The sequence below is a fragment of the Engraulis encrasicolus genome, chromosome 8 (genome assembly GCF_034702125.1).
Source record: "Engraulis encrasicolus isolate BLACKSEA-1 chromosome 8, IST_EnEncr_1.0, whole genome shotgun sequence".
NCBI classification, from domain to species: Eukaryota; Metazoa; Chordata; class Actinopteri; order Clupeiformes; family Engraulidae; genus Engraulis; species Engraulis encrasicolus.
Window position 1 is genome coordinate 15,771,800 of NC_085864.1, and position 14,232 is coordinate 15,786,031.

At 42.9% G+C, this 14,232-nt stretch overlaps 1 protein-coding gene across 1 annotated transcript in view; it reads left to right on the forward strand.

Moving 5' to 3' along the window:
• The window catches only part of wdr81 (WD repeat domain 81), a 29,551-nt gene that overhangs the window by 7,004 nt on the left and 8,315 nt on the right, over window positions 1-14,232 (forward strand). Inside the window, exons 6-11 of the mRNA XM_063205051.1 lie at window positions 201-382; window positions 1,856-2,021; window positions 3,872-4,037; window positions 5,249-5,961; window positions 6,624-6,792; window positions 8,345-8,490. Coding sequence (XP_063061121.1) covers window positions 201-382; window positions 1,856-2,021; window positions 3,872-4,037; window positions 5,249-5,961; window positions 6,624-6,792; window positions 8,345-8,490 — 1,542 coding nt within the window. The remainder of the gene's footprint in view (window positions 1-200; window positions 383-1,855; window positions 2,022-3,871; window positions 4,038-5,248; window positions 5,962-6,623; window positions 6,793-8,344; window positions 8,491-14,232) is intronic.

Below are 14,232 nucleotides of genomic sequence, written 5' to 3' on the forward strand. Positions count from 1 at the left end.
TGAAGGGATAAGCTCATCCACTTTAGCTGTTTTCAGACCATACAGAACAGGTGCTGTTTCTCACATTGTGATCCAACTATTGTGTTCCCTAACACTTAGATTTTTGGTGCGAACATGTCAGTCGTTTCGAGATTGTTTTTGAGACTGAGAGGCCCGTGCTCTGTCAGCCTGACGGTGCTATTTGTGTACTGTGCCTCCAGGTGTCCCCTCCCTCGTCTCACCGCCTCAACACCAGGAAAGAGGCTGGGCTGCTGGCGGCGGTGGTGCTCACCCAGAAGATCATCGTCTTCCTCTCCGACACCACGCTGATGGACATGCTGATGAAGATCAACCAGGAAGTGCTCCTGCCCCTGCTGCACATCCTCACCTCTCCTCGCATGGGGTATGGAGTATCATTGTCACGTCACGTTACGTCATGTCACGTCAGAGGCACAGACCTAGATTAACGCATTCAGGCTCTTGACATTTGAAGTTTTTATTTTAAAAAATTGGGTATGTTAGAGCTGAATGAACACATTCCAATGCAAAATGAACGCCTTATTATACAACTTATTATTGTTTTTTATGTGTTTTGGAGGCTGAGATATTTAGGATTTAAGAGGCAGAGGGCATCCTTTCCCAAAATGGGCTTAGGCTAAAATGGGTTAAACTAGACTGGAAGTGGGCGTTTCTGAGCAATAGCCCGAAGCGGCACCATCTTACCCAAGACCATTTCAGCTGTGGGCCATAGAGTTGCATACAATTTCAAACTGAATACAAAGTCATTAAAGTGGATTTCAATCATTTTCGGTAAGTTTTTCACAGTTCAGTACTCTTACATTATCACTAAAGGAAAAAAAAGGACATGATCAACAGCATAGAATATGAGGGGAGATGCAGTGTACACATGCAAGGCAAACTTGGTGTTTCAACACTGTTGGTTTGCTACAGTATAAACAATACGCCAATCACAGCCAGGAAATGCTTTGGCCACTGCTGTATTCTTCGGACATCTCCTCGGATTGATTGATGGATTGCTTTAATGGCAACACAACAGTTTTTTTTCCTTTACAGGAACACCGTTCTTGCTGTGGTCAAACAAATCATATATTCTTTCTTGCATTCTTTCTTTTTTCTCCTTTTACAAATCATTCACACACAACACAGAGGACATAGGACACAGGACTTGCACACAAAACAAAACAAAAACAAACACAAAAGAGGAATTGAAGGCTTGTCACTCCTAAAGGTTAGGGATGGGACAGAGAATCACTATGACAATGATTTTCAAGCCTTAAAAGTCGTAATAATTATATTGTTATTATAACGTTAACAGTAACGTTTATGTTCTACTGTTTGTCGAACACTCTGCATCAGTTGGCTTGCTAGTGTATAAACGGTATGACAGTCACAACCAGGAAGTGCTTTAGCCATGCTTGCACTCCCCTGACCTCGGATGGGATAGAGTATCATAACGCCATCAGCGCTCCCTTTCCCATGTCCTCACACACACCACTCGAGTGCTTTCCATTAGAGCTGTGGTTAAGTGAGTCGCATAGTGGGCTAATGTAATGTTACTGTAAAGGCCAACCCCTCTCTCTGTGCATTAGTGAATGCACGTAACGCATAGCTGAACCGAGACAAAGACGCACACAAACAGACAGCAAGATATGTACACAAATGGTGGGCACACGTACACACACACACACACACACACACACACACACACACACACACACACACACACACACACACACACACACACACACACACACACACACACACACACACACACACACAGTTGTTGGCTAATGCATTGTTACTGTAATGTGATGCCCGTCCCTCTGCCCCTCCGTCCCTCTGCTCTGTGCATTAGCTTCCCCAGCGGCGTGCAGACGCGCTCGGCTCTGTGCCTGAAGACCATCAGCCTGATGGCCCTGATCTGCCTGCGCATCGGCAGGGAGATGGTGCAGCAGCACATGGCCCAGACCCTCTGCCGCTTCTTCCAGGTCTTCTCCCTGCTGCACACCCTGCAGGGACAGGTGGGGCACTATTAGTAAACATGTGTGTGTCTGTCTGTCTGTCTGTCTGTCTGTCTATCTATCCTTTTATTATTTGTTTGAGACGAGACAGTGGAGGAGAGGCAGGAAGCGAGTTGGGAGAGAGAGACGGGGAGAATCAGCAAATGGCCCGGGCCGGAATCAAACCCAGATCGCCGGCGTAGCAGTCCCATGCCCAGCCGTTAGAGCCACGACTGGGCTGCAATGCTTTATTTTAATATATGTATTTTTAAATATATATATATATATATATATATATATATATTCCCTTTATTATGACAGATAGTGAAGAGTGGGACAGTAAGTGGGGGAGAGAGATGGGGTAGGGTTGGGATATGCCCCAGGCCAGACTCACACCTGGGTCCCTATGAAGCATGCAGGCCCATTTGTGGACTGTGCCTAAGCATGCTGCCCCACAGCAACCCCCCAAGTGAGGCAGTATTAGCTTTTTTTTCAATTGTATTACCCATTATCTTGATAGTATTTTCTTCATTCTCCTATCCTCTTTGTATCTGTCGGCCTGGTATAAACAACATAGCATTTTTTTATATTGTGACAATAAAGGTTTTTATGTGAAGTGCATTTTGTTGTTCAAATATGAAGAAGGTATACACACAGGGAACGTTTCTTTTATTATTATTATTGATTAACAGTTAACTGTTGTAATGCAGTGCTTTCCCAAGTGCTTTGTAGGTAAAGTGGCCTACCTAATAGCTCATCCCTTCACACCTTAATGAAGGTGTCCCCGTAGAGCAATAAAATTAGACCTGCACATAAAACGAAGAGATGTGCTTTAATTACAGTATATATATATGAATATTTATGACAGCAGACAGTCCAATGAATTGTCTCTGATGTTTTAAATACAGAATGCTTAGGACTGATGTATAAATAATATCAAAGTGGTGAATACATCAACCATTAACCCCATACGTCCCAGGATACTCACTTCCTTTGCAAATGCATTCTCATTGAAAGTCACTATAGTCACATGCACCAAGGGCTCCGTGAAAAATGTGATATACCCAGATTGATTATAAAGGGATTTGTATGGCTAGTCTGGTTCAAATGGCGATTGCAAATTACAATTGCCATTATTACCATGGATATCACTGTTACATGCTGAAGAAGGGCTCTGCCCGAAACGTTCCTAGGCGAACAAAGAAAAAGAGTGCTGTCCTTCGCTCCAGTCACCCATCTATATTTTATGTGCGGTTCAGCACTCTGTTAAGAACTGTGTTAATCATTAGGCGATAGTGTGAGCGCGTCTCCTCCACTTTGCAAGTTTTGTCTGGCACAATACCTTATGCATTGACGAGAAGCATAACTGTATTCATGAATGCATGATCTGATGTTGTCAGGGCAGGTGAAGAACTCAGGTGGTGCTGAGGGTGCCTTGATAATATGCGATTTGGTCAGACCCACCTACGTCACCATGAGTCACTTTCATTACACAGAATAGAGGTGTCTTTGGCAAGACACCTGAGGATGTGATATCCCAAAATACTTTTGTGCTGTACCTCATTGATTTGTACCTCCCTCAGGGAACAGTGCATGGTTATATCCTTCCTTTACGTTTCTAAGTGGCTGTATATGCATGTCCTTTTCATTCTTTCACAGCTTTTGTGTCTTTTTAGTAATGGTGGCACATAGACTCAAACTTTGCACGGGGGCTTAGCACGCCACACAGCACCCCTGATTTTTTGATATTTTTATGTTTCAAAGTGGCTATATCCTTCACGTTTCCAAGTGGCTATATAAAAATGTTATGCATATTCTTTACATTTCAAAGTGGTTATGCAGTATACAGTACATGTCCTTTACGTTCCCAGGTGGAGACTGCCCCCCGGAGGGAGGTTGGGGAATGTATATTCCTGGACGGCCACAATCAGCACGGGGAAGAGGTGACCTGGGAGCTGCGGGTTCTGGAGGAGCTGCAGGCGGTCTTCAACCCTGAGATGGCCTACGCATCATACATCCCCTTCTACTGTCTCATCGGTACCACTTTCATTTTCATTTCATCTATCCTTTATTTTAGCCAGGTTTGTCCCATTGAGACTAAGGCCATTTCTCAATGTTCTAGTGTGCACCCCTGTGATTAGATACTCTTTGGTGAACTCTGCTGAGTGTCCAATCACTGGGCGTGACTAATTAGGCTCACACACTTCGAAGGGCGCACACTAGAACATTGAGAAATGGCTTGAGAATCTCCTCCTGCCAGGGAGTCCTGGTCAACATGGCAGCCACATAACAGACCCATAAACTCAGAACTACAGTTACTTACAAACATTAGTTGATTGACTGTTGATTCATTTCATGCCAGAATCGACCCTGGGCCCCTGGCGAAACCGTATGGTGCCTTATCCATTTGAACCACGGCCAAGGCCAACGCTAAGTTGTTTTTAACGTTTTCAAAATTGCGTCAGTGGTCCATCGATTCACTCTCATTTGCAACACTGAACGGCTACAACCATTAAAGCAGCACATGAGTCGTGTTTCATGCTTCAATTTGAGTGGTTCCTCAATTTATCATTGCTAGGACTTTTTCAAAACATTATCGTATCACTAAGACATTTCTTCAGCCAAAATCATTTTCTAATGGTTTATCAACTCGCAGTCCTTGTAATTCACTTTACCCCTCTCCATGGACTCAGAATTCATTAACCAGTAAAGCAAGACTGAAGTAGTTTTTCTCTATGGATGGTTGCTTTCAGAAATGCCTTTCACGCTTTTATAGTGACAAGTCACTGATGAAACAATTTTGGAAACATTATTTTGAAGCTAAGAAAAAACTGCAAAGGCTGTCTCAGCAACATAATGCCATTTTACACCCCAAACCTATTTATTATCAGTGTTCAGCAAACTTATTTCCCCAAACTTGGTTGGTGCTGCTCACGCATTAACCAAATACGGCAGTAAATTAAGCTTTCTGTAGGCAAGCCCTGCTCTGAATACTTCAAACAAACCAAAGCAAATTGAGTGGGTGCAGCGTGTCCCCACAAGCTGTTTAAAAAGCAAATCGAAATCCATGGAGGGAGCGCTGTGCTCTGCTGTGTATGGGATTGCCTGCTGTACAAATACGTAATTATTATGATCTTGCGCTTGGCGGTCATTAATCAAAGATCTTCCTTTTGTATTTGGCTGCTTTTTGCTTGCAAATGTAATGATGTATTACTATTGACTATTCACTACTATTTCATCTTTAACAGGTGAACCAGGAATTTGCAAACTGGTGCCCAACTACGAACTGGTGTGGCGTCTCGGCCAGTCGTACCACGACAAGATCAGCCCCGGGAGCCCAGACCCCAACTCAGCCATGATGCACAGGCTGGACCAACCCCCTCCCATCCCCTCTCTGGTAGGCCAGTCCCCAGCCTCAGGCAGACGCGTGGCCACTTCCCGAAACCCCTTCCCAGCCCCCGCCTCCACCTCCACCCCCCTGGCCGGCGACAGCCTCCCCGAGTCGGGCACCTTCGGCAGCGCGATGGTGGGCAACCGCATCCAGGTGTCCCGGGACTCGGAGACGGGCGCGAGCCCCAACCTGGACAACTGGAGCCGCGGACACCCCTCCCACCACCACCACCACCATCCTCCTGTCACCTCCTCATCCTCCATCTTCTCCTCCTCCTCCACCTCCTCCTCCACCGTCCCCTCCTCCTTCTCCGTCTCATCCTCCTGGGTGCTGGGTGGCTCCACGTCGGCGGGGGAGGAGAGCGCCCTGAAGCAGAACCTGCCGCACAGCACGCGGGCGCTGCAGGGCAACTGGCTGGCCTACTGGCAGTACGAGATCGGCCTCAACCAGCAGGACCATTTCCATTTCCACCAGATCCGCCTGCAGAGCTTCCTGGGACACACCAGCACCGTCAAGTGCCTGGCGCCGCTCGCCGGGGAGGACTACTTCCTCTCCGCCTCCAAGGACAAGGTGATTGAACACTTTTCCGTGAAGGTTTCCGTGGAATTTTCACGAAAAAGGTAACATTAGTGAATGGGTAGCATGAATTCTGGAAATAAGCAACTAAAAATCTTATACAGTGTTAAGTTTTTGTAAGTTTTGAACAGTAAGTTTATTATTTTAACGACAAGGTGATTTATCAGTTTTCTTTTTTACGTCCTTGATCGAAACAAGCCAAATTACAAGGGAGTTTATCATCTCCACTGTTCCCAAGAGGATACTGTTGAATTGATCATTTGTCTCAAAATCTGCCAACCCTGCACTGTGTTCCTGTCAAACTTTCGAAGCACTTTGGAGCTGCTTGGATTGACTGTGCTATGCTGCATTATTATTCATCAGATGATAAATAACTATTCATCAGATGATAAATAACTATTCATCAGATGATAAATAACTATTCATCAGATGATAAATAACTATTCATGAGATGATAAATAAGTTATTTATTGCCTAAAGATTTTCTGAATAAAGTGCTCTTTATTGACTGTACCATTGACTGTTGTGTGAGTTTTCTCAGCATATGGGCAGTTGGCAGCAGGTGCCAATGCCAAGCTCTTAATCACAAGAAATATTGTTCTGACAAACTTTTCCTTTGCCATTAGCTGTAACTGTTATTGTGTAACTGCCCCCAGACGGTGAAGCTGTGGCCACTGTACAACTACGGCGACGGCACGCGGGAGATGGAGCCCCGGCTCACCTACATGGAGCACCGCAAGACCGTCACCTACGTGGGCCAGCTGGAGGCGCTGCAGGAAGTGGTCAGCTGCGACGGCACGCTGCACCTCTGGGACCAGTTCACAGGTGAGGAGACAGACAGACAGACAGACAGAGTTCAGCTGTGACTGCACTGCAGTCGTGGGACCAGTTCACAAGTGAGGGGGACACAGAGAGGGAGAGAGTGGAGGGGTAGAGAGAGAAGAGAGGCTGGGTAGACGCGGACAGGAGGCCATCAACTGCACCTGCGGAACCAGTTCACAGGTGAGGACAAGAGAGAGAGAAAGGGACAGAAGGGCTAGAAATTGAGAGAGAGAGAGAGAGAAAGAAGGAGACCGAAAGAGAGAGAGAGAGAGCGATAGAGAGAGAGAGAGAGAGAGAGCGATAGAGAGAGAGAGAGAGAGAGAGGTGGAACAGGTGGAGAGAGCACACGGCGGTAGATTTATTCATGCAATATTCATTTTACAGCATCTCATCTCTGCACCACTGGTACCGTGCTGCTCGGATGATTTAGCAGCCCCATGGCTGAATGAGCTGCACAGTTTGTTTACACAGATTCCTTTTCAAAATGGATGCCTTAATTATAAGCTCGTTACTATTCTGTGAATAGTAAGCAAGGAAATCCATTTACAACCGGCTCCAGTGATTTCTGTTTTCTGCTGTTGAGAAATGTGTTGTTTTTTTGTTATTAGTGTTGTTATTGAATAATGTGGTTATCATACAGTGGGTCCAACTCAATCTAGTGTATACCATCCTCTCTTTTTGCTTGTGGCCACGTGATGCAAGGCGAGGAGACGTTTTAATTTAATATCTCGCGCAAAAAGCACAATTCAAAGGTCATTTTCTCATTTGCAGTCGTGATGTTGAATGGGGAAACGGCTCCCCAAAAGTTGCTCTGCCTGCGCTGCGCTGACAGCGGGGAAACGTAATTCTTCTCTCCATGGAGGTGGAGCGTCTGTACGCATAAATGGCAAAGAAAGACTTTTTTTGCTTGTGGCCAAAGTAGTTGTCCAGGCAAATTGGAATCAATAAATTCAAGAAAGGAAAAAAAAGAAAGAAAAAGTGATCCAGGAAGATCTTTTTGTTTTGCCATCACTGTTGGAGGGGAGAAACTGTTAAAGGAACTGTCCACCTTTTTTTTGATTTTCACATATTTGCAGTATATCCAAGCGTTATTCAGGAATGTGTGCATATCATTTTCTTCTCAGGGTTTTCAGTACCGTACTTAGATTTATTGATATGATAATTATTAGTATAGCTTGGCATAATCACTGGAAGTAAATGGGAGCATTAGCATCAAGCCACAAGTGATCACAGGACAGGATGAAATAGCTGTTTAGCACTCTGGTGAATTTTACATTGTTTTTAAAGTAGTAGTAGTTTAAAAGTACGTTTGATGATGTTTTTTTGCTCCCATTGACTTGCATTGCTGCCCTTACAGTAATGTGGCTACTGTTAAACTAGGCAATGCAAACATCCTGTGTATTCTCATATTTTACTGGGATTTAACAGCATATGAGCAATTTCTTGAAATGAGGTGGAGTGCTCCTTTACAAAAAAGCTTTTTTAGGAGGACAGGAGGTACTAGATTGAAATGGACCCATAGACTCACACTTGTTGTTTCCCTCTGGGTTTCAAGGCAAGCAGATTCGCTCGTACGAGGCCCTGGACGGCAAGAACCCCATCATCGCCATGACTACCATGCCCGCGCCCCACTGCAGCGTGGTGTTCGCCAGTGCAGACTCCGTACTGCGCTTCATCGACCCCCGCAAGCCAGGCCTGCAGGTAAACCCTCACCTCGCGAACACACAAGAGAAAAGTTACAAAGTGTCGCTGGACTGTTTTCATAGCAAGAGCGACACGAGCGCTAACAGCATGACCATTAACAGCAGAATGCTAGCATTCAGATATTTCATTTGTCTTCGAACTGCATCATAGCTCATTAGCATAATATCTGCCCAACTACAAACTGTCGCTCGAGTCACTAAAATGGCCTCTTGTCGCCCAAATCGCTTTTGTATGGAGGAGCTGGTGACAGAGACAAAGTCAATTACTTCCATTGCCATTTTCGTAACAGTCGCTCAATGTGTGTTTGTGCCATTATCCTGTGTATGTGAAAGGGAGAGGTAGAGACAGAGTGGGTGGGTGGAATGGAGTGACCGGAATCCTCATCAGATACGGTGCGAAAAAGAGAGAGAGAGACAGAGCTCGGAGAGAAAGAAATGTACCATCCCTTCCTAAGCTCTAACCTAACCATAACTTCAGTCCCTTTCCTTCGTCTTGTCTTTGTGTGTATTTTTGTGTGAGGGATAGCATGAACGAGACGAGAGAGTTTAGCATCTCCATTTGATACCCTTCCCAGCAGATCTACAGTCCCAGGAAAAAGTTTGTACACCCTTTGAAATTTCTTACATTTCTGTCAAAATTGGTCATAAAGCATGGTCCGATCTTCCCGGAAATCACAAGAAGGAACAACCAGAGTCTGCTTTAACTAATTCAACCCAAACATTTACAAGTTTACATATTTTCATTGGCCATAAGATGTAAACATTCACAGGACAGAAAGGCATAAGTAAGTACACCCTTGAATTTCAATAGGTTTTAACCCTAAATTTGTCGCAATAACCTCAACCAGATGTTTCCTGTAGTTGCAGATCAGATTAACAAAACAATCTGGATGTATCTTGACTCCCTCTTCTTTAGAAAACTGCCCTTCTTCAGCAAGGTTTCTGGGATATCTGGAGTGAATAGCTTTCTTGACTTCATGCCATATCATCTCAAATGTTTTTTGTCAGAGCTTTGACTGGGCTATTCCAGAATGTGTATTTCATTGTTATGAAGCAATTCAAAAGTCAATTGCCTCTAAAATATGGGTTGTTGTCCCATTTCAGCACCCATCCTCTTGTGTGCCTCAACTGTGTGACAGACTACCTCACATTTTTTCTGTAAAATATCTCAATAAACTTCTGAGTTCATTGTTCCACTGATAATAGCAAACTGACAAGGGCCTGAGGCACCAAGGTAGCCGCATATAATGATGCTCCCGCCACCATACTCAAAGGTGGAGATGATGTTTTGGTGAAGGTGTATTTCTCCAGTTCTCCTCCAAACATGATATTGTGTGTTCCCCTGAACAATTCAACTTTGGTTTCAACGTTGGTCTACAGAATATTTAGCAGTAATTTTATGAAGCATATAAATGCTTTTTCGCAAACCTAAAAGGTGCAGCAATATTTTTTTGGACAGAAACCCCATTAATTTTAGATTGGAAGAATGAACCACATTTTTAGCTATTCTTGATTATTTCTCCACTTCTGAGTATGGTGGCGGGAGCATCATTATATGCGGCTACCTTGCTGCCTCAGGCCCTTGACAGTTTGCTATTATCAGTGGAACAATGATTATTGTGATATTTTACAGAAAAAACGTGAGGTAGTCTGTCACACCGTGGAAGCACATAAGAGGATGGGTGCTGAAATGTGACAACAACCCATACTTTAGAAGCAAATCGACATTAGAATGGCTTCATAACAATGAAATACACATTCTGACATAGTCCAGTCAAAGCCCTGACTAAAAACAATTGAGATTATATGGCATGAAGTCAATAAAGCGATGCACTCCAGACTTCCCAGAAACCTTGCTGACGAGAGGCAGTTGGGTCATTCCACGCCAAATCAACAAGTGCCCGCGCACTTAGGTCTCAAAAATTCTGAAAATATTACCAAGTGTACCCATAGTACTTAAGAGAAACACTGTAAATTTATTTGAATGTAAGATGTATACTCTCCGTGTTACAGCCAATTTCACTGGGGGAGGGGGGTGCCCATTTTGTTCACACTCTTTTTTTTGTCAAAGTTCACAAGCCCCTAGCTCAATAACTAAACCATGTATGAAGCTCAAATTTGGCATGCTGGTACATAGGAATAGTTTGTTGCTAAACTGTCAGTTTTGGTCTGTATGATCGTGCATTGTCATAGCATTCCCTCAAAGATGATACAAATTGTACTGGAGTTTTTGGCTGTGCTCTGTTTAGGCCTTCAGAAGACATATTTGTGCCCAACATAGCCTCTTGATTTTTTTCCCTTGTAGAGACAAGTAGGAACACTCTCATAAAAAGCTATAAATAGAAAGGAAACCCCATCAGTGTTTGAAAAGAAGACCTCACAAGTCTGACAAATCATTTTGGGTGTCATTTTCAGAGCTCCAGAACCCCTTGTGGGATTGTCCACAGATTTTTATTTTATTTTTTTCTTCATTCTCCATGAATTCTTCTTTTTAAAAATGCCAATGAGACTTGTCTTATGTGATGTTTTCTTATTTAATTTCCACCCTGAACATGGGAACCATGCACATTGAGAGCAATATGTTTTCTATGCGTTTCTTCCGCTGCCATCTGCTGGTCAAAAAAAGTAACAACATGACTCTTTGTCCCTGACCTACTGTCTCTTTTGGTGTGCGAACCTGCTCCCACATTGAACGCTCGTGGGTCATTCCAGCTGGAATCAGCAAATTTCTGAAAAATCTCCCACTCAACCCCCTCGGATTTGCCTGAAAAAATGTATGTGATGGCTTAAACATCCAATAGATCATATCCACAATATCAGAACTCAGCTCTGGATACTTTTGGCACAAAAAATCTGTAAATAAGTACACCCCCTACGCTTGTTTTAGCGTCATTGCATGAGTGACCATGTTCAGACTCAATTATCTCCAGAACTATTTGTGTCAGATTCATTATATTTTCAGGGCTAAGAGTCTCAGACCTGAATATCATATATTACAATTTGCAGCACTGTAAGTCAAATCACACCGTAATAATGTGCCTCTACTCTGTGTAGATATCATATGTTCTAGGGTTTCCAAATGTCTGTAAAAACCTCAAAGTTCTACATGTAAGGTTCATCCTTGGTAAATGGTCTGATATGTACCATGACTTTCACATCATAGTATATCTAACAAAAGGCTCCAATGGTTGTTGAGATACAGAGGTCCAAAGATGGGAAAAAAATAATTTGCACCAATGTTTGGAGCAATATTTCCAATCTATAACACTAGTTGGGAACTTTCTGTTTGGTGTTTCTGAAAGAGGGTGTTTTTTTTGAACAACATATAAAAAAATTGGGATGGTGTTTTGCCTCATTCTTTTTATAACGGACTTCAAAATCTCAATTGGCTACAATTACTTGAAGCTATGAGGACCATGTCACCAACCGACTTGTCGCAACTCTCAAATCCATGGCTCTGATGTCACCTTAATAGTGAAAACAAGATGGCTACCCTGTGAATGACAAAGCAAATTCTAGGGAAACCATAACACTTGTAAATGAATTGATTGATGCCACACAGCAAGAATAGCACATTGCACATGGCTTTGATAGACATTAATTATTTTAATTGTAAAATCATAATAATAATCATCATCATCATTTTAGTAGTAGTAGTAGTAGTAGTGGTAGTGGTAGCGGTAGTAGTAGTAGTCTTGGAATAAAGTGGTGAAATAGGAGAGGATTAAAGAATTGTAGCACTCTTGTTTGCAACAAGGACTCCCATCCTAACTAGTCTTTCAATCAGCACCTGTAACTTTATATTTGCTATGAAGCTTGTGTCTTACTCGTTAAGTTACCAGCTGTATTGCAAAATAACTTAATTCATAATGGCTAGAGATTCCCTCAGACAATTTTGACAGCATGGTCCTGGAGTTTTAGTTAGAAGAGTTTGCTTGCATGCAGTATTCGATATCAGGTGAATATTGAAGGCAGAGAAGGTCATATTGGAACCAGAAAACCATGTGGTTCTTGTCACATTGTTAAAATCTAACTCAGCTGCTTGCATCAATGTAATATTACACCACTGCAATGCTAACATGTGGATTGCAGGTTAGCAGCAGTGATTACAACAATAATGTTATGGTTACTTGTAGACAATGCTCATTACTTGTAAAGTTCATCAACACATTGATCCAAGTTAGATAGTGGAAGCTGAAAGGAAGCTTTGCAGCATGCAAAAGCGTTCAGATATGGTGGTGGATTGGGGGCGGGGCACAGTTCTACAGTCAGGGTACCTCTGTCGTGGTGACTGTTGGCGGGGGTGGGACTGTTTTATGGTTGCATAGGAAAGTAAAAGTTGATTAGAGATGACACATAGGAGGAGACAGTTTGTAAAGAGGTATCCTGATTGTAGAACTTCCCGCCCCCCATCATCCTCCCCTGACGGAAGTGCCCTGAGCATGATGGTGGTATCCTTACTGAAATCTTTACCTATGTTGTCAATGTCCTTCAAGGTACCAATTTCGTTGTACCTGTACAATGACAATAAAGTTTCATTCAAAGTTTCATTCAGGTGCTCCTCGTTGAATTGGCAATGACGTATGGTTGCACACAACAATAAGAGTGCAGATACCTAAAGCATTATCAATGACAATGGCAAGCTACCTTATAAAGTCAACTCATAAGGTGCAGCTGTTGATTGAAAGTTAAGTGTGTATAAAATAATTTGTCACAGGCCAGAGCATTAAAAGTTCCTGACTTGTTTAATACATTTCTTTTTTTTTTTCAAATATTAAATCACCATCAAGGAAGTCAAGGTTGCATCAAGGAAATCATATCAACACCTTGTTTTATTTACAGAGGTTGTTCTTTTATGACTTCTCTCAAAATGGTACTTCTCTCAACCATCTTGAATTTATTGCTAACGTAGCGCCAGTGAGAACATGTTGCGTAGTCACTTGATCATCTGGCCGATAGTACACTTAAAAAGATGAGGCCAGAATCCCTGAAAAAAATCAGAAATACTGAGCTGAACAAACAGCTTTGCCTGGGCCCGGGAGAAAGTCGTCTGAAGAGACCCCTTCCCAATACATGCAATGTAATGAGTACCCAATCTTGATTCCCCCATGTCCTTGGCCCAGAACAATTCACCACTTCCGCTTCCCTCTGCACTATTTGATCACAGGCTTATGTCACACCGCAATGCGCTTTACGATCATTAAAAGGAATGAGGCAAAACACCATTCTATTTTTTTGCTATGTTGTTAATAAAAAATATCCTCTTACAGACACAACAAAAAACAAGTTCACAGCTGGTGTCACACTTTGGAGGTATTGCTCTAAAAAATGGTGGGTTTTTTTTTTCATGACGCCACTTTGGATGGATTTGAGGGATGCATGCCACACTGCATTGAGATTTGAAAAGGCATTATACAAATAAAGGGGCAAAACACCATCCCAATTTTTAGATATGTTGTTAATAAGAATATCCTCTTCGAGAAACAACAAACAGCAAGTTCACAACCGCAGTCATATATAGGAAATATTGCTCCAAACAATGGTGTATTGTTTCCTTCCCATGATGCTGACTTCCTGGAACTATTTTGGAACTATGCCATTGGCTCCATGAGCCGCCATCTTTGTGTGAAAATGGAACACAAAAATCAAGGGGATTGGCCACCTTCTTAGGATGGAATTGAGGGTTAAGTCAGAAATACTGAAATACTGAGCTAAACAAGTATATAATCACCTATTTGGT